This window comes from Pleurodeles waltl, chromosome 5 (assembly GCF_031143425.1).
Source record: "Pleurodeles waltl isolate 20211129_DDA chromosome 5, aPleWal1.hap1.20221129, whole genome shotgun sequence".
Lineage (NCBI taxonomy): Eukaryota > Metazoa > Chordata > Amphibia > Caudata > Salamandridae > Pleurodeles > Pleurodeles waltl.
The window spans coordinates 203,619,544-203,647,340 of NC_090444.1; the positions used below are offsets into that span (position 1 = coordinate 203,619,544).

Genomic DNA, 27,797 nt, shown 5'->3' on the forward strand with positions numbered 1-27,797 from the left:
GTACAGAGTTCCTTCAAAATCAAAATGTTTTTTTTCCGTTAGAGCCCAAAAACAACATTCACTAACCACCTTCTGTGGCGTTTGGTAGTCCCAGTCTATGTCAAAGATAACCTCCTCAATTATACATAATGTTTTATAGTGAGGGAGTCTCGTGTGTAGGCTCTCCATATCCAGTCCTATCAGTATCTCAGTTTCTGGATTGATGAGTCTGTCTTTTAAGAGACATAGTACGTCTTTCATATCTTTGAGGTAGGTGCGGTGTCAGGGTTTTGGACTATGGGTCTCAAAAAGGCATCTGCAAAACGGGACGGGGGTTCCAAGATGGAGTTGATTGGTGATACTATAGGTCTATCAGGGGGTGTCTCAAGGTTTTTATCGACTTTAGGGATAGTGTAGAAGTATGGAGTTACCTGATTCCTATTGATTAGGAAATCCCCTTCTTTCTGGGAGATCCAGTTGTGTGCTAGAGCTTGCTCCACCACACTACTAATCCCAGTCTTTAGAAATTCAGTTGGGTCCTCCTTAAGTTTTTCGTAGTTGCATTCATCGCCCAACAGTCTCAGAAATTATTTTCAATAAATCTCTGTGGTTTGGATCACAATGGCACCCCCCCTTGTCTGCTGGTTTTATCACTATGTTAGCATTGTTAGCCAATTCCTTCTAAGGCTTTTTTCTCATCCTTCGTTGTGTTATGGAACACCCTCTAAGTGCTTGGGTTTATCTCACTGATATTGTTCAGGACTGCTTTTTCAAAAGCAAGAATTTCTACTGAGATAGATGTGTTAACGGGGGTGAGGGATGATTAATTGCGTATGCCTATGTCCCCCTGGGTTGAAGTACCCGCAGGTTGACCTTCGAAAAAAAGATCTTATCTTAATTTTCCTATTAATATCATTCACTTCTATGCACAATCTGAATTTGTCCAGAGGGGCAGTTGGGACGAAACCTAAACCCTTCTCAAGGATGCTTTTCTGTGGATCAATTAGTGGTATGCCACCTAGATTTACTATTAGACTGTGCGGCTGCTTGGGCCTGCTTGGTTTTCCTGACTCTCTGTATTCTTCATTCTCCTTGTCATCCTCCCTTGATCTTGTTCGGATGTACATTGAATTTGGGATTGTCTTTTTGTCTTGCCCTTGGGTGTCTCTAGCCTGGTCCTATAAAATGGGGGCGGTATTGTGAGAATTGATCTCCTTGACGTTCTGAGTGTTTGAACTGAGGAGGGTATGTTTGGGATAGTAGGGGGCCATGTGCGTGGGGGGCCTCTATCTATTCTGAACCAGTCGCGGATTACTGGGGGCGGGGCGGCGCGTGGGAGGGGGGTGGATGGGGACTTAATAATATTTAAAAAAAGAAATTAACTCCGTGCCGCATGCAGCTGATCCTTTAACAACACAAAAGGATGATGGACGGGGTGCTGAACAATGCAAACGCTCACCCCCAGTCACAGATCTGGGTTTAATCTATCGTTCTTTTGATCACCATGCCACCCCAAATTGGACCCAGCCATATGCAAATCAGTCTTGACCCTGTTCCTCATGGGAACAGTCCAGCCCGAACTGCCAAGGGTTTCACGGTATCACCCTTCATCAGGCAGACAAGCTTGAATCCAGTGGCACAGTGACCACGGCCCCTTTTTAACCATACCATCTCCAGGAGGTGTATTGAACCATTGGAATCACTAGGAGGCAGGTATTTTTAACTTATTTTAACTTATCCAAGACCCCACCACTCCTATTACTCATTTGATTCACATTGACGTGACTACAACAGTGCTCCCACCTATTCTGTTCAACGCAGCACGCCCTGTTCCGTATCGGAACGGGAAGAAACCCAATGATGAACCATGCCACCAATGGGTAAACCTGGTGGGTGAGGGTTTTTCTAAAAGAAAAATCCTTTTTCCTCATCCATCCTGTGGAAGTTCCTTTGTTCTAGGCCTTTTTTGTAATGTCACATTATTTAGTAACCATCGAAAAAAGTACATCACAAATCATGACATAGTGCACATTTATACTACTGATACAATGTACGCCAATAATAATCAACGGTTTCTATCACACTATAAGAAAGGAATTATCACTTTCCACTGAGAATTATATGTGGGGAAAACTACTATTTTTTAATTTCAGTTTTTCTCCCTTTGCTTCAAAATCACAGGCTTTTTGGGCAAAAAAATCTCATGGTTAAGAGGAGGGTCTTTTCCCCCTCATTTACCTACTCTAAACCCTACAGTGCTACCACACCACTACTATCATACCTACTGCTAGCGTTTGCTAAAAACTCCAATATTATAACTAAAGACTGCAGTAAAATGGAATGCATGGTCCTGTTTAATGCTGTCACTCCAAAACAGTATTTCTTTCTTTAGGGTTACTGCACAAATACTACAAACATACAACTTGAAAATATTACTCTACTATTACCAAATGTATTTTCATGCATTGTGTAATTTTCCCACTATAACGGTTCAATACAGGAGGCCACTACTGTTTACTTTTCTCATCTATATTCTCACTTTTTAATCAGAAGTATTGTGAGGGTTCCTCCAGTTTTTAATATCATCTTAACTACAGAACAGACCATATTTTTGCTAAACCTATCAGGTCCTGTAATTGTTTTCTTAAACATTCCTTCAGTTTTATAACAGATTTGTGCCCAACAAATCACAGATGCTATTTAATGTAGATTTTCCTAGTAATTTATGAAGGAAAGTCTTTATTATTTTATTAAAGACACAGAGGCGAGTATTATGCATTTCCTAGGAAAATCTACATTTTATGGCAAGACCGGAGGCTCATATTATGCTAGTTTAAAGCAAATGAATAACGTCTAAACCAGCATGTTGTACAGGTTTGCAATAAAACACTTTAAACACATTATCATTAGACCAGTCAGACGATTTGAGAATGTCCTCCAAACGAGAGCCAGACCAAAAAACTTTGGAAGCCATGGCACCTCTAGCAGAATAAGCACCAAAAGAGGAAGTGTCGATACCCGCTAAGAACATAACCCATTTAACCCAACGGGCTAGAGTTGGGGAGGAAACAGGTTTGAATGTTTTTTTTAAGGAAATGAGGAATTGGGATGCTGAGGAAGATCTCAAATCGGCTGTTTGTTGTTCATTTATCTTTAAACATTGACCTACACAAAGTTTAGGGTGGTCAGGAAAGTAGGGGTAAAATACTGTTGTCAAATTAGATTTTGTACGTCTATGAACATTAAATAGAACCACGGAAGGGGTAAGATGACCGGTAATGATGTCGAGAGCTCTAACATCAGAAAGACGTTCAAATGAGACTAGACATAGTAACATAGCTAACTCCCTGGGCAGTTTTTTCAATGAAAGCATGGTGTTATCAGGCCAAGATAAAAATAGATTAAAAATAACATTAACATCCACAACAAACTGTATTTAGGTAAAGGAGGATTGGAAAACTTTACTCCCTTCAGCAGACGACAAACCAGAGGATGTTCCCCAACAGGCTTACCGTTAATGTAAGGGTGATACGAAGAAATCGCCGACCTGTAAAGATTAATAGTACGTTATGACTTACCCTTACTAGCTTCAGCTGCAAGGACTTTAACTATAAAAGTTACATCTGCTGAAAGGGGATTGATACTTTTTCCCACGCACCAGCTATGCCATATGGACAATGCTGAGCTATAGGCCTTTTTTGTGCCTGTTGCCCAGGAATGTTCGATGAAGTTTGAACCTTCTGCCGAAATAGCAGGGACTGGTTGGGAATCCCCGACAATTTCCATGCTGAAAGGGAGAGAAGGTTGTCTAGAATGAAGTTGTGAGGAAGACCAAGGGGGTTGGGGAGAAGGTCCGGAAAGGAGGGAGGGAGGAAAAAGGGGATCTATTGCCAACTCTAGAAGAGAAGGGAACTACATTTGGGATTGCCAAAAGGGAGCTATGAGGCCTACTACTGCTCGCTGACGTCTGATGTACGCTAAAAGCCTGCTTATCATGATGAAAGGAGGAAAGGCGTAGTTCAGAGATAGTGACCAATCCTGAGAGAAAGCATTGAAGGCTAGAGCTAACGGATCTGGACGCCAGCTGAAGAATTGGGGTAACTGAGTATTGAGATGTGACACACAAAGGTCTGCCTGGAATGGACCCCATTTGCAAGAAATAGCCTGAAAAATTGCGAGATTAAGTTTCCAGTCACTGGAATCTTGAAGGTGACGAGAATGCCAGTCCGTTACCGTATTGAGATTGTCTGGGATATATTCTGCCTGGACCGAAATCCTTCTTTGAAGACAAAACTCCCAAACCGCTTTTGCTAATTCCGCTAAAGGTTTGGATCTTGTGCCTCCCAGACGGTTGATATATCTGACCGCTGATATGTTGTCCATCCTGAGAAGAACTGAACAACAAACCCGGTCTCTTGCCAGGCTTTTGACCGCAAAGGAGCCGGCAAGCATCTCTAAACAATTGATGTGCAACTGTGACTCCTGAAGAGACCATGTGGCTCCAGTCGAGATTGGACCACACTGGGCTCCCCAACCGGAGAGGCTTGCATCGGATTCTAATACTAGATCTGGGGCTGATGCAATTATAGTCCTGCCGTTCCAGGCGTCTAAATGGTCTATCCACCATTGGAGTTCTGCGCGAGAATCGTGATCTAAGACGACGTTGTCCGTATAAGCCAGACCCTTTTGAAGATGACGTGTTTTGAGTCTTTGAAGGGCTCTGTAATGAAGAGGACCCGGACAAATGGCCTGAATGGAAGAGGAAAGAAGGGCTACAATCCTTGCTAAAGATCTGAGGGTTATAAGGGACTTGCGTAAGGTTTGAAGAATCTCAGACTTTATGGATTTTACTATTGCAGGAGGAAGATAAAGTGTAGCTGAGACAGAATCCACGAGAAAACCTAAAAACTCTATGCGTTGGACTGGAACTAGAGGAGACTTTTCGTTGTTTATGAGGAAGCTTAGATCGGTGAGAAGAGTGCAAGTCAAGAGAAGAGGAGATTGGAGTAAAGAACGGTTCTGATTCATAATAAGAACATCGTCTAGATAAATGATTAGTCTGACACCTTGTACTCTGAGGAAAGCTACGACCGGCCTCAGGAGTTTTGTGAAACACCAGGGAGCTGAAGAGGGACCGAAAGGTAGGGAGGAAAAATGATAAGATTGGTTTGCCCATTCGAACTGCAGGAATTTCCTGGAATTTGGATGCATAGGAACCGACAGGTAGGCATCCTGGAGGTCCAAACGAACCATCCAATCGTCTTGAAGAAGAGAATCTCTGAGATGGAGAATTGTCTGCATTTTGAAGTGACGATAAACGAAAAATTGGTTGAAATGTTTCAAGTTGATGACTGGCCGCATCTTTTTGTTCTTCTTTTGAACAAGAAAAACTGAACTGATTTAACCTGTGGGGTCTAACTGGCAAGGAACAATGGCGTGTTTCTGAAGGAGAGCCTGGATTTCCACCGATATCGCAAACGTCATCTCTTGGGAGAATGTGGGAGGCTGAGGAAATTGAAGCTGAATAGGCTCTGAGTAGAGCTCGATAGTGTAACCTTGAACAGTGTTTATAACCCATGGATCTGATGTTATCGACTGCCATTTTGGAAGAAACAAAAGAAGACGACCCCCTATGATAGGAAGGCCAGAAAAAGGACTTACCGGTTTGGGATGCAAGTCTGGAAGCTTGTTTGCCTTTGTTGCGGAAACCGCGTCCCCTCTGTGGATAAAATTGCTGTCTGTATTCCTTATTGGAGGCATTGAAGGCACCACGGGAACCCTAGTTGTTGTAGGAACAGCTGGCAAAGCGGTTCCTGCCTCTGCCAGTCCTGGCAAAAACCAGACTGTTAAAACATCTTTTTGAGGGACTGTTGAGCCTTGTCCATTGAGGCAAAGGTTTACACATATTTACTTGACTCCTTGATGAAGGAATCCCCAAAAAGAAGCCCCTCTGCCTTGATGCCTGGGTCTGATACTGACAGATTGACTAGTTTAGGATCCAGTTTAAGAAGAAGGCCTTTCCTTCGTTCATGGGTAATTGCAGCATTAGAATTGCCTAGCAAACAAAAGGGTCTCCGGACCCTTAACAACAAGTCCACTGGATCGATGGGACAATTGTCTTGACGAGCAGCTTCAGACAAGTGGAATATGCAGGTGAGAGGACCCACCACATCCAAAAGCTTATACTGGCATGTGGACCATGCTTTGCCCACACCCTTACGTGGGTCTTTGCTAAACTTGGTAAAGAAAGTAATAAGAGAAGGGTCAATGGCTGGGGTAGATGTAATCTTGGAAGGTAAATACGGTCGAGGGCATTCAGAACGGAGTTTAGCCCTGGTTTGCATGTCCAAAGACGTGCGTAGTCTGGATGCAGCATAATTCCCCACGTGATCCGCAGGAAACCATTATGTTGCATTAGGGTGGTGAATATAATTTGGGTTAAACATAGGAACCCCTTCCGCATCAGATATTACCATAGGTTGACCAGCCTCTTGCACCGTAAGCTTCGCTTCTTTGGAGGAGGAAACTCAGAGTCTGCATCATCAGATTTGTCTGCATCAGAGACAGAATCCGGACCATCCTCATCAGTATCCAGGATACTGGAAATCACAATAGGTCCAGTAATATGCTTGGATTTTCTAGAGCATTTAAGAGACGATTTAGATTTTATGTTTGAAGAACCCTCCTTTAAAGGAGCCATGTGAGGAGCTCCGTCCTCTGTCTTTTGTGAGGAAACCTCACTAACTATCGCCATTTTAGGAATATTTTTTGAGATAGAGCGTTTTCTGCTTTCCCCTGCAGAATGGGCCAAAATCGTCTTAGAAACCAAGTTTAGTATAGAATTTTCAAAAAGTTTGATAATTTATTGATAGAGTCTGAAACAGCCTGCTCTGCAGAGCATTGAATAAAATCACTCAGTGGTTCATTCATTTGTTCATCCTCCTCAGAGACATTCTTTTTCAATGGGGAGCCCTCCATTTCCATTATAGATAAATAAAACTGGAATTAGGAGAAAAACAGGGCAATAAGGGGTTAAAGTTTCCTCAACCGGAGGAAAGACCAACTTGGCTCCGCCTAGGGGTGGAGAAAAGGGCAGGCCCCGGTGAGGATATTCAGTAAGACGAAGGCAGACAGCAGGAGTGGAAGCAAGCAGGTAAGGTTGAAAAATTCTCTTCAGACGGGGAAATATCCGCAAACCGCCGTTTCTTTCAAGCGCCGATGACAAATGGAGTCACGGTGAGAGAAAACGGCAGTTTAGAATGCCGGCAGCATAATTAACATCGCACGCGTGAGGGAAGACGCGTTTTGAAAGAAATGCGGCTACAAGTCGACTTGAGAGGAAAACAAATACTAAATCATGCACTGCGCGCAAAGAGACAATTATAATATACCACAATAACAGTACATATAATAAATAATGAAAATGAGCAGAATTGTTGAATACTTATCTTGACTGCGAGCAGCAAGAAAAGAGGGCTGTTCACAGTCAGGATGGGTATTTAGGGGTTTAATGCCCTGTGATTGGTGGATATTACTGACTACTGTTTGTCTCCCATTGGCCTGTTTGGCCTTCTGGGAGTTGTTTTTTCTTGACTGCTGCTATTAAATAAACAAGAAAAGAAAATGCATAATAGGAGACTCCGGTCTTGCCATAAAATTCAGTTACTGTTAGTTCTGTTTCATACTGAAGATCTCAAACTCATGTCATAACAGTTTGAGAAGGTCATGTACTTTAATAGACGTTGATGCAACTCACTAATGAGAACATTAAGTAGGATAGGGGCCAAGTTACTGCCCTTTCTCACTCGTATAGCACGTGGAAAACATTTTTCTTGCATTTACTGTTAAATCTCACCCTTCTCATTATAGACCTATGCAGTTGTTTCAAGAGATGAAACAAATCCTCATTTGTGTCCTTGTCTTACTGCAAACCAAAGACTATCTTGGCTCACCAAATCAGAGCTTCCCTACATTTCGCTTGACATTGATGCTCTGTTTCAGAAGGAAAAGGCACAAGAATCCGCCACCTATAGTAGTGAAAACATGCAGGTAGCCTGAGCTCAAGCATGGCCCTTTAGTGCAGCTTTTTCCTTCGCCAGAGGTCTTGCCTGGCTTTGTTCTTCAGTCCCAATCCACTAAAGGCATCAAGACACCTCAAACAGTTCCAGACAGGTGGCCAGAAAAAACTTTTACAATAATTTGCCTCTTTCCATTGATAATTTTATGCAATTTTAAGTAAAATGTGGCTCAGAATTAGGTTATCTTGGGCCCTCTGACACAGTGCAGGTTCAATGCCAACTTACCAACTTGTGACAGGAAACCTTGTGAACGGTAACATACAAACCACTTGTGCATTACATTAGGATAGTCCATCCTGGACAGTAATCAGTCCTATGAGACTCAAAAGTGTACCTGCTGTTAGTGGTTTCTAAATCTCCTTTCACCATGAATAGGCACATTCAAGAATACGCACCATGGATATATTTTATAATTTGATTGAAATGAACGTCCTGTTCTGATGCAAAATAATGTGTATAGTGATATCAGCATTTGTTGACCATAAGGCTATACCATCTTAATAAAATGCTGTTAAATTGTATGTTCCATTCGAAGCAATTATTACAATTGATGATGTTCTTAAGCCTTCAAGAGGCACAACGCTCATGCAAGTTGTTTTTTTGCACAATCTTAATTAAAATTATAATATGTGTAGAAATAAGGCATGCTCTGAACAAGTTATCAGTGCCCTGAATTTGCCAAAATTTAGTTTGCCAAACACTTTTTTCATTACCATTTTTCTTACAATATGCATAACCTTGGTTGAAAAATCAAATCAATGAACTGTGGTGAATAGATAAATCTAGGATAAGTAATTTGAATCTTTTTTCAAGCTCTTGAAAATAATAAACCACGGATGACTAAGATCCTTCATCACTTTAAAAGTATGAAAACTTTCTCGGAAAACTTTTAGGATTGTTTATCATGGAGGATGGAATTTTGCAGTGTTCCCATTGTGTAAAGTTGTATACTTCTCTTTGACTGCTAGATTGACGAATGTAGTGATGTCCACAATGATGGAAATAGAACAGTTCCTTGTGCTTTTCCACATAGAGATATGGCTCTTCATTGTCTGATAAATCGGACAAACTCTAGCCTGACATTAGTTCTTTGATAGTATTTTATCCTATGAACTTGCAAAAGGAACTGGACTGATGGGGTCATCCAATGAAATTCTTAAAACATAAGGAATCGCAATCATTTCTGTAGGGTCCAAAATCTGCTAAGAAACCTTTTCTCAAATAACACTATCAAGCAACAGGGCATTGATGATAACAGCATGGTAATCACTTAAGCTCTGTGAGAAGAAGAATGCAGCTGCAGTTCCTGAACCACAGGAGTCTCTCAGATTTTCAGGAAGATGGCACTCATGGACTAGCAACAAAGCTTTAATCATTATTGCACTTCACAAAAGGAGTGACACTGTGGCACGAGAGACACAAATGTACCACCATTGTGGGTAGATGTATCTATTGTGAAACCAGCAATAGGCAAAAAGCTACCAGTTGCATTGACTAGTTATAGGGATGGTAATTTCGTGTTTTTCTTGAGGAGACGAAAGGAAACCTTTTCTAGTTTAACAATATGGATGGGGGCTCATTTCCAGACAATGCCATTTCTTGCATAGGTATCATTTTATGTGATATTAATTCTGTGGGGTTGCAGTTGGAGAGGTGGCAATTGTGGACATGGCAGCAGCATGTTCTCGTGAATAAGAGGCTTGCAACATGCACAGATCATTACTTATGTACTTGTTCCTTCTCCCCCAAGAACTGAACTAGCGACTTGTATGATGAGGGGAAGACTTAAGGAATGCATTCCTGAACTAGCTCTCACCTTGAAAAGCCATCCTTTAGCAGCTTTATCTTCAGTAGGGCAGAGTCTTTTTAATTTTTTTTATGCAATTGTGAAACAGAATCAGATGAATTGTTTTTTGATTATCTAATATTCTTGCCACACAGAGTCCAGGACTATCCTTATACCCCTGGTGCAGTCTCATATAGGTGCACTGAAATTTTACAAACAAGAAAGTGGTTAGATACTGTAATCCAGGCGCTGTTTTACTAGAGAACCCATTCGAAATATCTTAATGTGTTTCCTATTTGTTTCTGTTTGTCATCAGCCCCGTACTGTGAGCATTTTGCACCACTTGTGTGTATGCATTTTACTTTCTCTAATCTAAAAGTACTCATGGTTGAATAACATGGTAATATGATGCTGTGACACTTTAGTTGATCTATGATGGCCTTTTTATGACTCTTTGCTTCTGGTTTTAATGAGTATTGAGCTGGAATTTGGTGTGCGGTATATAAGGGAATCACATGTGGAGCAGATTCTTTATTCCATCCTGTTTGGTTCCTGTACAGCACCATATTTTATTTTAAAGTATACAAAAAGTGATGGAGGGAATGCTTGCATTATTCTCAGCCACTGGCAATTTGTCGGGCTGTATCCCAGTCCATCATTATTTTGCACTCCATGTCATCTCAGTTTGGCCCCATTCATTTACAATCCAGTCTTGACCCTGCTCCAGTGAGAACAGTCCAGCCTCAAACTGCCAGACCGGGTTATCGCTGAACCGAAACACAAGCAACCTAGGACTGGTTTCACCCTGACTAGGGCTCATCAGCCATGTAGAGCTTGGTTCCAGTGACAGTGTGCAGAGGACCCATATCTGGACATGCCCATCTTAGTCAGGGTGACACACTGAATTATACAAAAAAGCGATACATGGAATAGTTGAAATAATCTCAACCACTGGTAATTATTTGGGGCAGCATCCAGTCCATTGTTATTCTGCAGAAGATGCTGCAAATCACTCTTGACCCTGCTCCAGTGGGGACAGTCCAGCCCGAACTGCCAGGCCAGGCCCTCTCTGAAGTGGAACACAAGCAGCCTAGGACTGGCTGACATAATAAGCATGAATAACCTTATGCCCATCAGTGGGCATGTTAAAGAAAAAAGAAAAAGAGAGAGATGGAGAGGTGGAGTAGTTGGGTGACATTCCACATTATGGAATGTCACTCGCCATGGAAACTTACTTCATTTCTAGACGTACTTGTTCCTGCAGTGAGACGTAAGGAAATGCGAGTTAATTTTCACTAGCACGTTCTAACACTCACTTTGTCTACTCCACAGATTTACTTTAAGCACTGTGCATACCTGGTTTTGTATCCATGCTCACATTGGCCGAGATATGCTGAAAGCCATCTTAGAATGAAGCTTTGAACCTACGATTACTGCTGTGCTCTCAAAATTATTAACCTTTGGTATTGTAATACGTGCATGACAGTTTCATCTTTCTTTTCTGTACAGACTACATGTTTTATAGGTGAATAAGAGAGGACATGAATTGAAGAGTGAATGATGCAAAGGCTTGAGAAAGAGTGTGGTCCCTTATGCTAACAGTCAGTCTCATTGTTCTCACCATTATAATGCATGGTCTAGCTCCTTGTTAGGGGAATAAATCCTACACATAAGAGGAAAGGGGCTAGATGGACTGTACCCTCTTTTGTTAAGATCCCAAAAAAGGTGGTGCAGACAGAGACAATAAGTATTTTGCAGTGGCAACCAAAGCCGAGGACAGATTGGAGTTTGCTACATTGTAGCAGGATGGGAAGTGGCAGACCAGTCATGTGTTGCAGTCCACATCCCCCATTACTACAGATGTATATCTTTGCAAGTTACATTGTTTGGCGAAGAATTGTGCATTTTTGATAAAGATATAGACCTCTAGAACTCAACTGTTACGTTTCCATATTAAATCAGCCTCTTTAGGATGAAAAGATGACCTGATTGGCACAAATGTGCATCAGGATATTCAACCTGGAACTTTTAATGACACTTCAACTGCTATACCGTAAGGTCAAAGTGAAGGGCATCTTTGTTTACTGCTGTGTAAGTGACTGTCCCTTGAACTGGATGATGATCACATTTGGTGTTCTTGTGGTTTAATTACAGTGTAAAATCTTGCGTTCACGGCTGGAGGAGGGCATGGTGTTTACTGAATATGAACAGATTCCAAAGAAAAAGCCAGATGGAGTTTTCACCACAGCAAATCTTCCAGAAAACATTGAGCGCAATCGCATCAGGGAGGTTGTTCCATATGAGGAAAATCGAGTTGAGTTGGTGCCATCCAAAGAAAATAATACTGGCTACATCAATGCCTCCCACATAAAGGTAAACATATTTTGGTACCACATAGCTATAGGTGTTGTTCTTTCCCACCAACAAAATACACAGTGTCTATCAATTTGTCTGTTTTGGGGCTTAGCATGTTTTCATTGAGCTTTTGTTAGTTTGGAAACCATTGGGAAAACCAAGTACCTTCAAAAGAGGTTAGAGTGGGTGAGGCATAGTATCTCTGTGGTCCAGCATAAAAATAACAGAGCGTGGCTCTTACGAACAGGATCCATATAAGACAGTTGATGAGTTTTTCACAGGTTTTGAAGGAGGAGTAATGAAGATCTACCAGGAATTAACTCAGGCTGGGACAATGATCAGTATATTTGAAGAGGAAGCATGAATACTGATGTTTAGGTGCTTTTTATGGATGAATAGTAGGCTGCAGTGATCAGACATGACTGTTGCTACGATTAATGTGTTAAGTCTTATTTCACTGACGAGGTGCACTTCTCAATATTAGGGAAGGGAAGAAAGGAGTCTAGTGGAAAGCAGATAAGATTGAAAATGTTTGTATACTGAACAATGAGAATCCAATGGGTTTGATCTTTGCGTACATTTTAGCGTAAATCTTAACGTAGAAGAGCTGTGGTGCAGTTCACAATGTCTGTAAAGGAAGGGGATCAAATTAAGATTTTAATCTCATCACCAAAGAGATAGTAAAGGAATTAAACAACAAGATATCTTCAAAAGTGTGCATAGAAAGAAAGGAGAGGGCAGAGACAGAGCCTTGGTTAAAGACCACTTTTAGTGTGTTTGTGGAACAAGAGATATACCAGAACTCTGCAACTGTATTTCTGGTTCGAATTTCACATAGACCTTTATATGACTCTTTGTTTTAAGACACATTTTATGTCTACCTGATTGATAAATTGCACTGACCTTCAATAACCCCAGTGATGGAATAGCATTCGTAGAAGTCAGTGTCCTAGTACTTACCACTATATAGCTTAATGTAAATTTTTCAAAATTAACCGGCAATGAAAGCAATGGATTACAACAATGTACCCTTTTCTTAGTTCAAAAGGCAATTTGTTGAGGTGTCCTCTCGCCTGAGTTTTGCTGTCAAAACTCATTAGGTATCCTGCACAAGCATGAATGTCAGCCTAGGAATAGATACAGGAGTCCAGTTACACAATGTTCTTCTTAAATCTTTCTTTATTCAAAAATTAATTTTGGCGAATATAAAACATCACTCAACACATTTCGGTCCACCACCACCTGGAACTTCTTCAGGCCTGAAAAGAGCATATACATATTTGTTTTGTAAAACAAATGCACACACTCTTTACAAATGTTACAAATGTAATTAACATACAAAAAGACATATAAAGTTAAGAAGGCCTCTATTCTAAACTCTGAGATAAGACTAAACATTTGTTCACAATAGGAACACAGTATCAAAGAGGCATCATAATTGCATAAATATCCATACATCTGTTTCACTAATGTAATGTACAATACATATCTGATACATATATCTTGATCCTGGTACCTTATTGATCAAATGGCAGAGGAAAAGAGAAACAATAAATAATAACGTGCATTGAAGTATGTATTTTCCTAATCCATAGCTTTGATTTTCGGTTTTCAGTTGATAATTAATGACATGCACATATTAGTGACCGGCATACTTCAGTATTGTGATATTCAATAGTGTACAAATAACATTATCGGGCTGTGTGACTTCTTTCATTTGTGTTGTAATATAAATGATGTATGATTCAAATATTTCTTCTGAAACTAAAGTAAATGCTTATTTTAGAGTACTCTAAAGACTCTCCTGAAGAGAACTCTGTGGACATATGTGCAACTTTCGTACCTCAATGGTTCTTATCATATTCATATCACAAGGGCAATGATCCATGTAGAGGGTGCTTATAAAATGCATCTCAATTATTTCTATTTGCATTTCATTCCTGTTGTAAACTTATTTCATAAATGTTAGTCCTGAGCATAAATGTGCAAAAATAATGTCAAATTACATTAGCCAATTACTTGCAAGAAAAAAAAAGAACCACTCCTGGGTTTCATATTTGGACATTTAAATAATTAGGTTCTGCTTCTTCTATTGAGAATAACTCAAGACTACTCTCTCCACTTACATTTTAGTTTGCCAGTGTTTTAGACAGCATTTTTTCACAAGTACTGTTGATATTGTCACGTTTACAGGCAGAGGTCAAAATTCTGCCCTCCAAGTAATCCTTATCTAGCCAAATCTTTCTAAGTTTTCTCTCTTTGACCACCATCTGGTGTCCATGCATTTGAGTATATAGTAGTTTTTTTCAGCAGCCCTCTTCATTTCTCTAATTTTCTTCTCCAACTTTTCAGTCTCCTATTTGAGCCTTTTAGCTTTGTGTTCTGCATGTTTAATCAGAATTCCCATCATTACATAAGACGTATTGTGTAGGTTTTTCCCATTTCTGTAGCAAATCCTCATCCAAGTCATCAAATGTGAAGAATGTTATTATTCTTAATTCTCTAGGGACTTTCCTATTCTTTAGATATTTCTTTTAGCGTAATCCCATCCCACCACTTAGAATTATTGGAAAAATTAAAGAATCAAGAATTATCTATCTGTGATACCCTTCTTACAGGCTTTCCTGTCTATAATAATACTAGTGTAGAACTAAAACCTGTGTTAAACAGATCCTCTGCCAATTTCTCCCTGTGAAAGTATGCCATATTTAATATTTGGATGAACGAATGCTGATAAACTCACTTTGATACAAACTTAACCAGCAATGACAGCAACTGGTTAAAACATTGCACCCTCTCCTTAGTTCAAATGGGTAGTCTCTCTCCCGCTACTTTTGCTGTCAAAAACGCAATGTGTAGCCATCACAAGCATGAATGCCAAGCAAATTAAACAACTGGGAAAAGCGCACTGCCACTTACATTGATAAACAAAATGTTTTTAAAGTAAACAGACGACCACATATTGTTTAGTTCTGTTACAACACAATACGTAAATACAGAATTACCCATTTTATTACTTGCAATAGCACACATGTTGTGTACGTTGTCATCGATGTTTGCATCATTTTACATATGTTTGCACTATGAGTCAACAGTTAAATGTAGGATTCAAGAACACATCAGAGCAGTAAGAAATAATGATGCCACTTGTCTTCCTGTGAGTCACTACTGCAAACACCATATGAATACTCACAGCATTAAATTTCTTTACATTGACCATGTCCCTCAAAAATCCGAGTTGTGGGGATAGAGATGGCATGAATACAATTGAAAGCTAGGTGGATTTGCTGTTTGAGGGCAGTGAGGAGGGGACTCAATAGTGGCAACACGTGTCTTTATTTCCTCTGACTGTTTGTTATCTATTTACTGGAAATACAAAACCAAGCCATTAGAACTGTACGGCGTGTAAGGTTGGGGTAATACATAAGGAGGGTATGATGAATATTTTGTTCCTGATACAAGTGCTTGGTGTACACTCGGTATAATAATTTACACTGCACTTTGGATACATTGTGGCTTTCTAAATATCATATGTATTTTGTATGACATCTGTGTATTAAATTTGCGTTTTATTGCTGTTTTTCTCATTACACAAACATGACTTGATATGTATAAATCTAACACCAGGTATAAAAATACACACTCTGGTCCGTACATTATGCACAAGATGCTTAAATACACAAGGCTCAATGGGCTGGCAGATGCAGCCGTGTTTTGGCCACTACATTCTTATTTAACTATAACATTCTTTAATTATTTAAATGCATTGTTTTCACATTTAGAATACCTACTAGTGGAAACTAAGAAACAATATACCTGTTCAGTTCCTTTTTAAAGACAACAAAATCTTTTCTCGCTATCCTACATTGATTATTGCCATTGGGATACTGTCACAGTACGGTATGAACCGTCCCCATTTACATTCGAGAGTTGCGCTTATATCCATAGGGTTCTGTATAATAGAGCGTTAATGTTAGTATTTTGTTTGGGAGTGCTGGCCTACAGTACTGTCAAAAAGATTTTTAATGCTCATTTATTAAAATAAACGAAAACTCTGTTTTCTACCAGTGGAATTGTACAGGAGCTGCACAAGTAGTGACCTTAGCCATCTGAAGCATTCTAATGCACTGTGTTCGTCCTTCCACTTGGATGACTGAGAGCAGTAAATGTTCATCTTTCTTTTGGGTGGTGATACTTTAGTGATGTTCCCATCAGTTTTTCCAAGTGGATTACTACACGTATCGCACAATACTAATAAGCTATAATCACCCGGAATTTGTAATTTATGTTGGTAATTGCAATTTTTCTGAGTTTCAGAGATTACCACCATGTTCTCAAAGAGGAGCTGATTATAATTGTTTTTTGGGAATAAGAATGTGCCAAAACAATGCTGAGCCACTAAAACCTAAGCTTGACAGAGTTGACAGGAATATGGCACAATCACCCATTTTCTGTTGCTGCAAATAGGTCCCGAAAGATGAGAAGTTCGATCCCCTTTAGGGATAGTACTTAATTTAACCTGAGACAACTTAATTTACCCCGAGGTAGAAACTTAATTTATCCCTATAAGCATAATTATGATGGGTATTATTATTTTGCAGAATACTTGTGTAGTGCTGTGCTCACCTTTTACTTGGTGTCCTGGCACTTTCACATGGAGGCTTGGATTTCTAGTTGTGGATTTTCCCCTCCAAGGTCCTTCAGAGTTGGGGAAGTCTTGGTTCCCCTACCTCCAGAAAGGTGTAGCTTACACCCAGTGAAGGGTTTTGTTTGTGTGGGCATGAGTGTGTGGGACAATTTTTGCAAGCTTCCAAACTGTTATGTGCGAGTGAATAATGTGCAGTGGGTTGTCATTCACCGCTGGTTCACAATACTGGTTCAGATCTCGTAGCCTTCTGCCTAAGCCAGGTCAGTTGTGCTTTACTTGTCACTTCTTAATGATGTATGCCTCACAGATCTTACCATCAGCAGTGGTGGTGTTCACTACTCTAGTAACTATGTGGCAAGAAGGAAAAACCTAGCTGTGATGGTTTAGACAGCTTTTGCAGTCTGTGTTGAGTTCAGGATTTTGTAGTGGTTTAGGCATTCCGATGGGTTGGCATGAGGTCTCGTGCCATTTATTTTCATTTGGTGCCTTATTGTTTGAGAGGTACGATTTTGCTTCTGTTGGAGTGGGAAATCATTGTTTTTAATCACAAATTATCCCAATGCGGAGAGTGCATTATTTTTCCTAAATTCCAAGCTAAGGATATCATGTTCTATGATTCTTTGCCAAGTTTAGGATTTGTTCTTTCATTCTTTTGCCATCACATTTTTTAGGGTTGCTGGCCTGCATAGCCTAAGCAATGTTGCATGGGCTGCATTCTATGTCCCCAGCCTGTGGAGAAGTGGCAACGGTATAGTACTGTTCAGTCAGTCTTGCATATCATTGCAGGTGTAGAGAGTTTCTTAGTTATGTATTATTCTCAGTTGTCACAAGATTATGGAACATGGACACATTGGGAGGTGGAGACAATGTCCCTATTTAGTGGGGAAGGACTTTCATGAAATACTGCCGCACAACCAGTTCATTCTTTCCTAGAGACTACTGAAATACCAACCCTTGCATGGGAAGCCCCAAAGACAGATTACAAGACTGTTGAATGAGATATACAAAGGGATTTGTCCCAGTTCAATAGCCATGACTGTTTTTATAGTAATCAGTGTACGTTATCCATCCCCAGTAATATTTTGCTGCTATCTCTAAAATTATGTGTTGTATTGAGTTATAAATGTTGTGAGTAAAGTACTTCTTTCAACAATTGTATACTGGCTGTATATTTATTTATATTGGTTGATTTACTAAGTGTCTAATCCCATACCTCCTTCCTAAGTAAGCATTGGTCTGCATGACTTCACTACCCTAAGGGTCAAGTTAAAGGGGTGTACCTGGTGCTCGTATTAGGTGCAATAGTGAGGTGAAGTCCCTGCACACCAGTAGTTTCTTCCCACATAACCCGCACATAAGGATGGCAAACAGTAAATGTGAAGATGCAAGCCTGAGAAATGTGTTCACTCTCCTTCACCCTTGTCTAGGGTACTCGTGTTCTGTGTCCCAGGGATCCTCCCTTAGGTAGATCAGATTTCGCTACGACCTTGTTGTGAGCCAGACCAAATTTCACCGACTAACCCGGAGGACAAATCCTGCAAATATGCCAGGTTTGGTGGCACTGCGACCTCTAGGGGCTGAACCATGCAATAGCACGGGGTGCGGGACACCAAGAAGAAAAGTCCATTCCGGACTCCAAAAGGACCAGGACCAAGCCCCATTTGAGGGACTTCAGGATACGTAAGAACCACCCCCCAGATTAGCCCTGCTGGCATGCATTCCCCTCTCAATTTGACCTGTCACCTGCTTCCAAGTACACCTTTGCGCACAGCTCTTTGCTCACCTGTCTGCTCTGCACCCGGCCTCCATGGGCCATGCACCGGAGAACCAGCTGTGCTCTAAGGATCCCCCACCCCTTGCGACCTCTACACTCCAAGGGGACCCACCAGACTCACCTTGAAGTCCACCTGTGCATTGCTTTTCTAAGTGGTCTCCCTCACTAGTCCTGCACCAGCTCCAAGGACTTATCAACAGCTCCTGCCACCAAAACCGGAAACTGCCTGGACTCCTCCGGCTGGCCTACAGGACGTCTTGACGACCTCGACCTAAAAGCAAAAGGAGACATTGGTAAACGCTTTGCCTGATTTTACATGTATTTTTTACGTTTTCTCCCATTGATTCCCATTGTGTGTAATTATGTATAAAAGCAAGACGTTTTCTAAACTTTGAAAAATCATAACTTAAAAAGTGCGTACCTGATTTTGATGATCTTGGTCTTACAAATGTTATAAAATCTAAAGTTATTTTGTAAATTGGTCTCAAGTTCTTTCTTGGAGTGTGTGTCCATATTTATTGATACTGCGAGTACAACAAATGCTTTGCACTTCTCCAAGATTGGCCTAACTGCTCCACCAAGCTACCATAAAAATTAGAGCATTAGGTGGTCTAGTTTTTATCCATATAAACCAATGTGTGCTTGCCTGGACTCTTTCGCACAGTGTGCCTGGTTTTGCATACTACGGAGAAAGCCTGCCTCCTACTCCTGAGATGGTTAGTTAGTACTCAGGGACTGAAGTCATTGGAAGAATGCCTGAGAATGGCATTCTGTCTTACATATATGAAGTGCATGGAGGACTCTCGGATATGTTTTGGGCTGAAGCCAGTCCAATATTTGCAGAGCTTCTGTGAGAACAAGAACTGTGGAGTTTGTTGGTGTTTTGGATCAGTTACGTAGTGTATGATTGGAATGACTGAATTATAGGATTAAGGGCAAAGGGTTACCATTTGCTAAATCAGTTAATATAATAACACAATCAAAATCAACAATCGTAAATCACTGCCATTTAAGTAGAAGCTAAACCCAATGGGGTTGCCAATGCTTGTTTTTAAATGATATGGGGAGTTTTTTTTAAAAGCACCGTGTGTAAGTAAGGCAGTTCAATAGCTCTGTAGTTTTGACTTTACAACTTATCTGCAGCTATACTTGCAGTAGTGTTAAATGTCGCAAACAGTTAATGCCATTTTCTTACCTGTTTAAAATGTTAAATCATAGAAATTAAAATTATACTTGCTATTTCCCATTCAATTCATTAACTACGGATCCTAACCCTATTTATTTTATTTTATTTTTTTAACTTTTTTTTCTTTTTCTCCGACTGCTTGATAAAAGCAGACCGAGGTAGTCAATGCTTTACTTTGGCAATCCTGGCTTTTGTTTAAATGGAACTATTCAGAGCTGTCTTTTTTCTGAGAGCGCGCTATTGGACAGACAACTTTCACGAGAGACGGCCCTTTCGGCGTTCTTAAATGTCACAATTGTGGTTTGGGACCGATCCGCATAATATAGTTTGAAAATAAACAAAGAAATGTAAAAAATGAAAAACAACTGATGTCAATCAAATAATGATGGCTTTTAGTCCTTCAAAGATTAATATAAAACTTGTCTGTGGTGACAAGTGGTTCAGTAATTGGAAATCGCATGACTTGTGCATTTCTGTGCATTGTATTATTAGGGTCGAGTCTGCATTGCATGTGCTCGCGCATGCGTATCGCAGCGAGACGCTTTAGGGTTTAGAAAAGGGCTCGGAGCCCTGTCGACCTCACGTCTGTTTTTCTCATTGGTTCGTGGGCTTGCATATTTAAATCTGCTTGCTTTCATTAGTGGAAGGCATGCACACATCATACCTTTTCCGGTGGCTAGTCCTCCTCCAGCGCAGCGACCAAGTACAGAAAACATGCAAGGCTCGCTGTTTTCTGTCCGGCTCGTGGACTACTTTTTACTAGCGCGATTTCGCTTGGCAGAAGTCGAGCGCTTTACACAGTTAATTGCACTTTTTCGGGTTAGGTACATAAATGCACTTTTGCCGATAGGTGAAAAGTCGGGTTAGGAGTTTACAACGCTATCAGCTATAACATGAGAAAACGCGAGACCCGTTGCATTGCAAATGCTTGTTTCTACTTGCATTCGAAACAAAGTGTGTGTATAAAGCCCAAACATACTGAATGTAAATCACAATATTGAGAACTGTTGTTAAATCTGATAGATGTTCCTAAAATACATAAACAACTTGTGCGACCTATCGTTCGTAAGGTGTGTGGGGCTTTTTGAAAAACATAATACAATAAATACGTAAACATGTTTTCGCGCTGAAGATCTGTTTCATGCGACAATTTAAAATAGAACTAGAAGAAGCATAACAATGTAGGACTTGTGCCAAACTATGGTTTCTGAATGTAGACGCCAAAGACAGATCGTTAGCTCCACCCAGTGGAGAAACCATAATGTTCCAGCTCAGTAAATTAAGAGGAAATGAAAACCTCTGAACAGAAATATTTCAAAGCTGGAACTACTAGGGTTGTTTTTTTTTTTGCTTTAGTTTACTTTTATCTAGAATAATGGTCTTTATGGAAAATAGTTTGCAATTATTGTAAAAACGATGTCACAGCATAGCTTTCCGTGAAGGGGGATTCATTTGCGATTACAGATGTCCTGCAATTAAAAAAGATTTAATTTAATGTGTCCTGTCCACATATGTATGTAAACGCTTTAACGGAAGGAATAGATTGCAAGATCAAATATGAAAAGATTACTTTGATTAGTCATGTTCCCTATGTTTTGGTATCATGCCTTATGAATATATTATTGGAGGTTTGAGCGGGCGCATCTCGTGGTTGGAACAAATTACAATTTCGTGAAACATTTTCAACTTTTTGATTTTCAGTTTTTGCATCCTGTGTTTTTACTTATTCATGGCTGCTGTGTTTTGAGGAAAAAATGAATAGGACTTGAGAAAAATGCTTTACAAGGAGCCCAGAAGCAGCCCGTTCTGAATTACAGGCGGATGCACAGGAGTGTCAGACGAACCCCCTTTCTCTGCTAGGACTTGCTGTCCTTTTTATGGCGAGCACAAAGTTCTCCGTGCATTCGGTAATCTCTTTGGGTTTAAAACCACGCCCATGCCACGTCAGTCACTTACATTGGTTCATAGACTTGCCTTTTAAAATCCGCTTACTTTCATTTGTGAAAGGCATGCATACGTCATGCCTTTTTCGGTGTTTAGCCCACCTACACAGCACCGGTAAACTACCAAAAACATACGAGGCTCGATGTTTTCAGCCTGGAGTTCGGACTACTTTATCTGTTTGTTACGCTGCGCTGCATTTTACGTAGCGCGATCGAGCTGCGTTTTGTTTTGCTTTACAAAGCTAATAGCTCTAACTGGAACAAATGCGAGACCCGTTGCATTGAAAATGCTTGTTAAATATATCTCCTTGCCTAAATTCCTGTATAGCTGCTGAATACACTACTGTGTCCCGGGGAAGTTCTAGTTCTTTAGGAGAGTCAAAAGTAGCTTTAGGGCTCTGTTATGGGAGGGAGGAGCACCCCACACACAGTGTCATAACGAAACTAGAGGGGGCCCGCTACAAAGACTCAGTCAGGCCAGGAGCTGTGCTGGGGAGGGGGGGGGGGGACCTCGCACCAGGGGGGCTCTGGGGCACTTTTTACGCCCCTGACCCCACATATTATTTGGCATCGGTGGCACTATATAGAATAGTGTACACATTGTTGAGTGGATATTTTGTATGTGAGCCCAATCTGTTGCTCACGTCATAATGTCTGTAGCAGTCCGGAGAAGGTGGTGTGATGTTAGATTACATGGAAATTTAGGACCACTTTAAATCTCATCACAGTGTTTCCTGGCGCCTGGCTGAACTGGGGAAAAGTAGTCGGATGTCTATCTACACCAGTTTGGCAATTAATGTCCTTTTTAAGTCTGGCCCCGGATGATTGTGAAGGGGCATGTCTTCTTGCAGCATTTGCATCACACCTAGACGACTACTTTTTTTGTACGTTGTAAAGAAATGGCTCCCTGTTGCAGTTCCCCCCACCTTTTGCCTGATACTGATGCTGACTTCACTGAGAAGTGTGCTGGGACCCTGCTAACGAGACCCCAGCACCAGTGTTCTTTCACCTAAAATGTACCATTGTCTCCACAATTGGCACAACCCTGGCACCCAGGTAAGTCCCTTGTAACTGGTACCCCTGGTACCAAGGGCCCTGATGCCAGGGAAGGTCTCAAAGGGCTGCAGCATGTCTTATGCCACCCTAGGGACCCCTCACTCAGCACAGACACACTGCTTGCCAGCTTGTGTGTGCTGGTGGGGAGAAAATTACTAAGTCAACATGGCACTCCCCTCAGGGTGCCATGCCAATCTCACTCTGCCTATGGCATAGGTAAGTCACCCCTCTAACAGGCCTTACAGCCCTAAGGCAGGGTGCACTATACCACAGGTGAGGGCATAGGTGCATGAGCACTATGCCCCTACAGTGTCTAAGCAAAACCTTAGACATTGTAAGTGCAGGGTAGCCATAAGAGTATATGGTCTGGGAGTCTGTCAAAAACGAACTCCACAGCTCCATAATGGCTACACTGAATACTGGGAAGTTTGGTATCAAACTTCTCATAATAATAAACCCACACTGATGCCAGTGTTGGATTTATTAACAAATGCACACAGAGGGCATCTTAGAGATGCCCCCTGTATTTTACCCAATTGTTCAGTGCAGGACTGACTGGTCTGTGCCAGCCTGCTGCTTAGAGATGAGTTTCTGACCCCATGTGGTGAGGGCCTTTGTGCTCTCTGAGGACAGAAACAAAAGCCTGCTCTGGGTGGAGGTGCTTAACACCTCCCCCCTGCAGGAACTGTAACACCTAGCAGTGAGCCTCAAAGGCTCAGGCTTCGTGTTACCCCCAGGGCACTCCAGCTAGTGGAGATGCCCGCCCCCTGGACACAGCACCCACTTTTGGCGGCAAGTCCAGGAGAGATAATGAGAAAAACAAGGAGGAGTCACCCACCAGTCAGGACAGCCCCTAAGGTGTCCTGAGCTGAGGTGACCCCTGCCTTTAGAAATCCTCCATCTTGATTTTGGAGGATTCCCCCAATAGGAATAGGGTTGTTCCCCCCCTCCCCTCAGGGAGGAGGCACAAAGAGGGTGTAGCCACCCTCCAGGACAGTAGCCATTGGCTACTGCCCTCCCAGACCTAAACACACCCCTAAATTCAGTATTTAGGGGCTCCCCAGAACCTAGGAAACTAGATTTCTGCAACCTAAGAAGAAGAGGACTGCTGAACTGAAAAACCCTGCAGAGAAGACGGAGACACCAACTGCTTTGGCCCCAGCTCTACCGGCCTGTCTCCCCACTTCTAAAGACACTGCACCAGCAACGCGTTCCACAGGGACCAGCGACCTCTGAAGCCTCAGAGGACTGCCCTGCATCTAGAAGGACCAAGAACTTCCGAGGACAGCGGCTCTGTTCCACAAAGACTGCAACTTTGCAACAAAGAAGCAACTTTGAACCAACACACGTTTCCCGCCGGAAGCGTGAGACTTTGCACTCTGCACCCGACGCCCCCGGCTCCACTTGTGGAGAACAAACACCACAGGGAGGACTCCCTGGCGACTACGAGACCGTGAGTAGCCAGAGTTGACCCCCCTGAGGCCCCACAGCGACGCCTGCAGAGGGAATCCCAAGGCTCCCCCTGACCGCAACTGCCTGCTTCAAAGACCCAATGCCTGGTAAAGACACTGCACCCGCAGCCCCCAGGACCTGAAGGATCCGACCTCCAGTGCAGGAGCGACCCCCAGGTGGCCCTCTCCCTTGCCCAGGTGGTGGCTACCCCGAGGAGCCTCCCCCCTTGCCTGCCTGCATCGCTGAAAAGACCCCTTGGTCTCCCATTGATTCCTATTGCGAACCTGACGCTTGTTTGCACACTGCACCCGGCCGCCCCCGTGCCGCTGAGGGTGTACTTTCTGTGCTGACTTGTGTCCCCCCCCCCCCCGGTGCCCTACAAAAACCCCCTGGTCTGCCCTCCGAAGACGCGGGTACTTACCTGCTGGCAGACTGGAACCGGGGCACCCCCTTCTCCATTGAAGCCTATGCGATTTGGGCACCACTTTGACCTCTGCACCTGACCGGCCCTGAGCTGCTGGTGTGGTAACTTTGGGGTTGCTCTGAACCCCCAACGGTGGGCTACCTTGGACCCAAACTTGAACCCCGTAGGTGGTTTACTTACCTGCAAAAACTAACAAACTCTCACTCCCCCCAGGAACTGTTGAAATTTGCACTGTGTCTAGTTTTAAAATAGCTATATGTGATTTATGTGAAAACTGTATATGCTATTTTGCTAATTCAAAGTTCCTAAAGTACCTGCCTGCAATACCTTTCATTTAAAGTATTACATGTAAATCTTGAACATATTTTTCTATACAAAAACCTATTGTCCTGGAATTGTCTTTGAGTGTGTGTTCCTCATTTATTGCTTGTGTATGTACAACAAATGCTTAACACTACTCCTTTGATAAGCCTACTGCTCGACCACACTACCACAAAATAGAGCATTAGAATTATCTCTTTTTGCCACTATCTTACCTCTAAGGGGAACCCTTGGACTCTGGGCATACTATTCCTTACTTTGAAATAGTGCATACAGAGCCAACTTCCTACATACGTGCACTGCCACATATAATTCCCATAAGGAATATGCATTTTGAATTCAACATTGCTATAGGTGCCAGTTTGGAAGGTAGTTATCTCAAGTGCAAGTTCCCTTGTGCAGCTGCACAGAGTAAAAACACCTCCATCTTGTTAACACCTGCAAGTCATGTCTGGGTAGGACTTCTGCTTTGTTACTTCCTTCCGCTATGCTGTTGTGCTCAGTGTTCTGACACACCTCGGAGCTAGTTATGAATAATCGGTAATGCTGCTTCTGTCTGTACCTCTGGTGACTACGGCTTTATATGTGTGGAAATCAGGTCTCCTAGCTTTGGGAGCCACTGTCATAATCTGGCAGTTAGTCACAGCACAGTGATACATCTCTGAAATCGTATAGTGCATGGGCATGTTCCAGAATTCCTGAATGCCACATATTTAAAAAACATATAGCATACTTATGTGAAACCCGTGGCTCGGCATCTTTCTCATTGTGCATAAAGGCCACTGTCTGGTGAGGACTTCCAGCCAAAAGATCAAGTGATACAAACATAGGAAATACAACAGAGGAATCCACTTGGCCTATCATTCCTGCATCATAAAACACATATGATAAAATAATGCACGACTTCTTAATGTGTGTGTCAGTTCAAGATAATATTTAGCTTTGATGCCATTACATCTGCCATGAGATAGAATGTTATCAGCCTGTCATGACAGATGGAACTGTGAAGCAGTGCTTACTTTGAGCCGGTGGTTTCCACTGCTCAGCACCGGTACTTAATTGTTAACAGCGGGACGTATGCCAGCCAGCTACTTAGTGGCGCTGTTTGTCTGATTTTGTGATGAACGCAACAGTTGTTTAATAATTATGTATACATTAAAATGACTACTACATGCCATCCAAAGCTATAAAAATAGCTTCATGGGGGCAGGTGTTGGTCATTTTTAATGTATAAGTAGTCTAAGTTCTCATTCGGAGTGCGATGGGTGGTGCAAGCTACAATGGTCTCCTGACAAGTACCTTGACACTTATTTTGTTACAAATTAAGTTCTAATGTAAAGTGAATTTCAATTGTTCCTCTTCCTAGGTGTCAATATCCGGAGAAGAGTGGCACTACATAGGCACTCAGGGACCACTGCCACAAACGTGTCATGACTTCTGGCAGATGGTGTGGGAACAAGGCGTGAACGTGATAGCCATGGTCACTGCTGAAGAGGTAAGTGAAACTGCCACGCACAGTGCTTTGCAGTGTGACTGTGGGAACCCCACCATTCTCAAGACCTGTAGTAGAAAGATATGTTTTCTTTTTGTGTCTCCTTTATTATACGCTTTCCTTTCCTCTGATCACTTTCCTGTCTTTTTAGAAGTGGTTTATTGCTGGAATTGTATTGTGGCAGGCTGTTCCTTCAGTTTATGGATTCTGTGTGCCAAACAAAGCATAGATATTTCCACTGGAATCTGAGAACCGTGTGGCATGCTTGGTCAGATGTGCTTCTAAGCTCAGACACAGCCAGATCGGCGTCCCACTCTTCTTATCAGCCACCATGGTGCACGGAGCAGATGTTCCTGCTGAAATGTGCTTTCTTGAAATCTTTTGAATCTGTTGCCAAGGAAAACAGAGAAACATTTCCACTAATAATAGCAGAGCAATGCTTCATCTTTGTGAGAATTGGCACATAATAAACTGTTACATCAACTCAGTCTGATGAAACAAGAACATCCTTTAACAGTGTCACAGGTAAATATTTCCTTTTCTATATATTGTTCGCTTCATCATGTTTTAGTAGATGTTTCTGCTCTTCAAAGGGCATAGAATACATGAATTAATCATATCCCTCAGTTCTATACATCCTGATTAATTCTCTTTCAAGAATGCACTGAAAGACATTCAATGTGTATCAAACATGTTTGTACCAGAAAACAAGCATGATGAATTTCCGGCATGCCCTACCCCCAGTTACAAGCAGTTAGGGCTGATATTAAAAGGATGGTCTACTGAGTGGCCTGAAGCCTATGATAGAGTTGGAGAGACGTTCACACTGACTGGTGACTTGTTGGTTAGCTGAAGTTAGTCTGGTGGCTCCTGGCCAGTTTGGAGTAGAGATGGATCCACCACACCTACCATTAGCCTCTGACCCTAATTCACTTTTTGTAGCCAATAAGGGAGATACTTCAGGCATATTAACAGTGGTTTGTTTTACCAAGGGTTGTGCAGCATGTGCTAGTGGTATCTCTTGAAAGAGGGTTTTGGGTGTGTATGCACATTACAGTTCTGCAACTCAAACATTTCAAGACTTTACACTCACTGCTAGACTCATATCTGGAACTTCTCCCAAGTGCAACAGAAATTTACATAGAAAATTGCAGAAATATGTTCTGAAAGCTCTGGTGTTGCCATTCATGTTCCATGCATGTCTACAGTTCTGTTGTATTGTAGTTCATTTGTATAGAGCTTCATAATCTGATGAGAACCCAAAGCATGTTGTCAGGTGGCTGTATCGCTCCACTGTGCAGGA

General features: G+C 41.8%; 1 protein-coding gene across 1 annotated transcript in view; it reads left to right on the plus strand.

Moving 5' to 3' along the window:
- PTPN14 (protein tyrosine phosphatase non-receptor type 14) overlaps nucleotides 1-27,797 on the plus strand; it is a 395,238-nt gene that overhangs the window by 346,857 nt on the left and 20,584 nt on the right. The window contains exons 15-16 of the mRNA XM_069233899.1: nucleotides 11,998-12,216; nucleotides 26,369-26,497. Coding sequence (XP_069090000.1) covers nucleotides 11,998-12,216; nucleotides 26,369-26,497 — 348 coding nt within the window. The remainder of the gene's footprint in view (nucleotides 1-11,997; nucleotides 12,217-26,368; nucleotides 26,498-27,797) is intronic.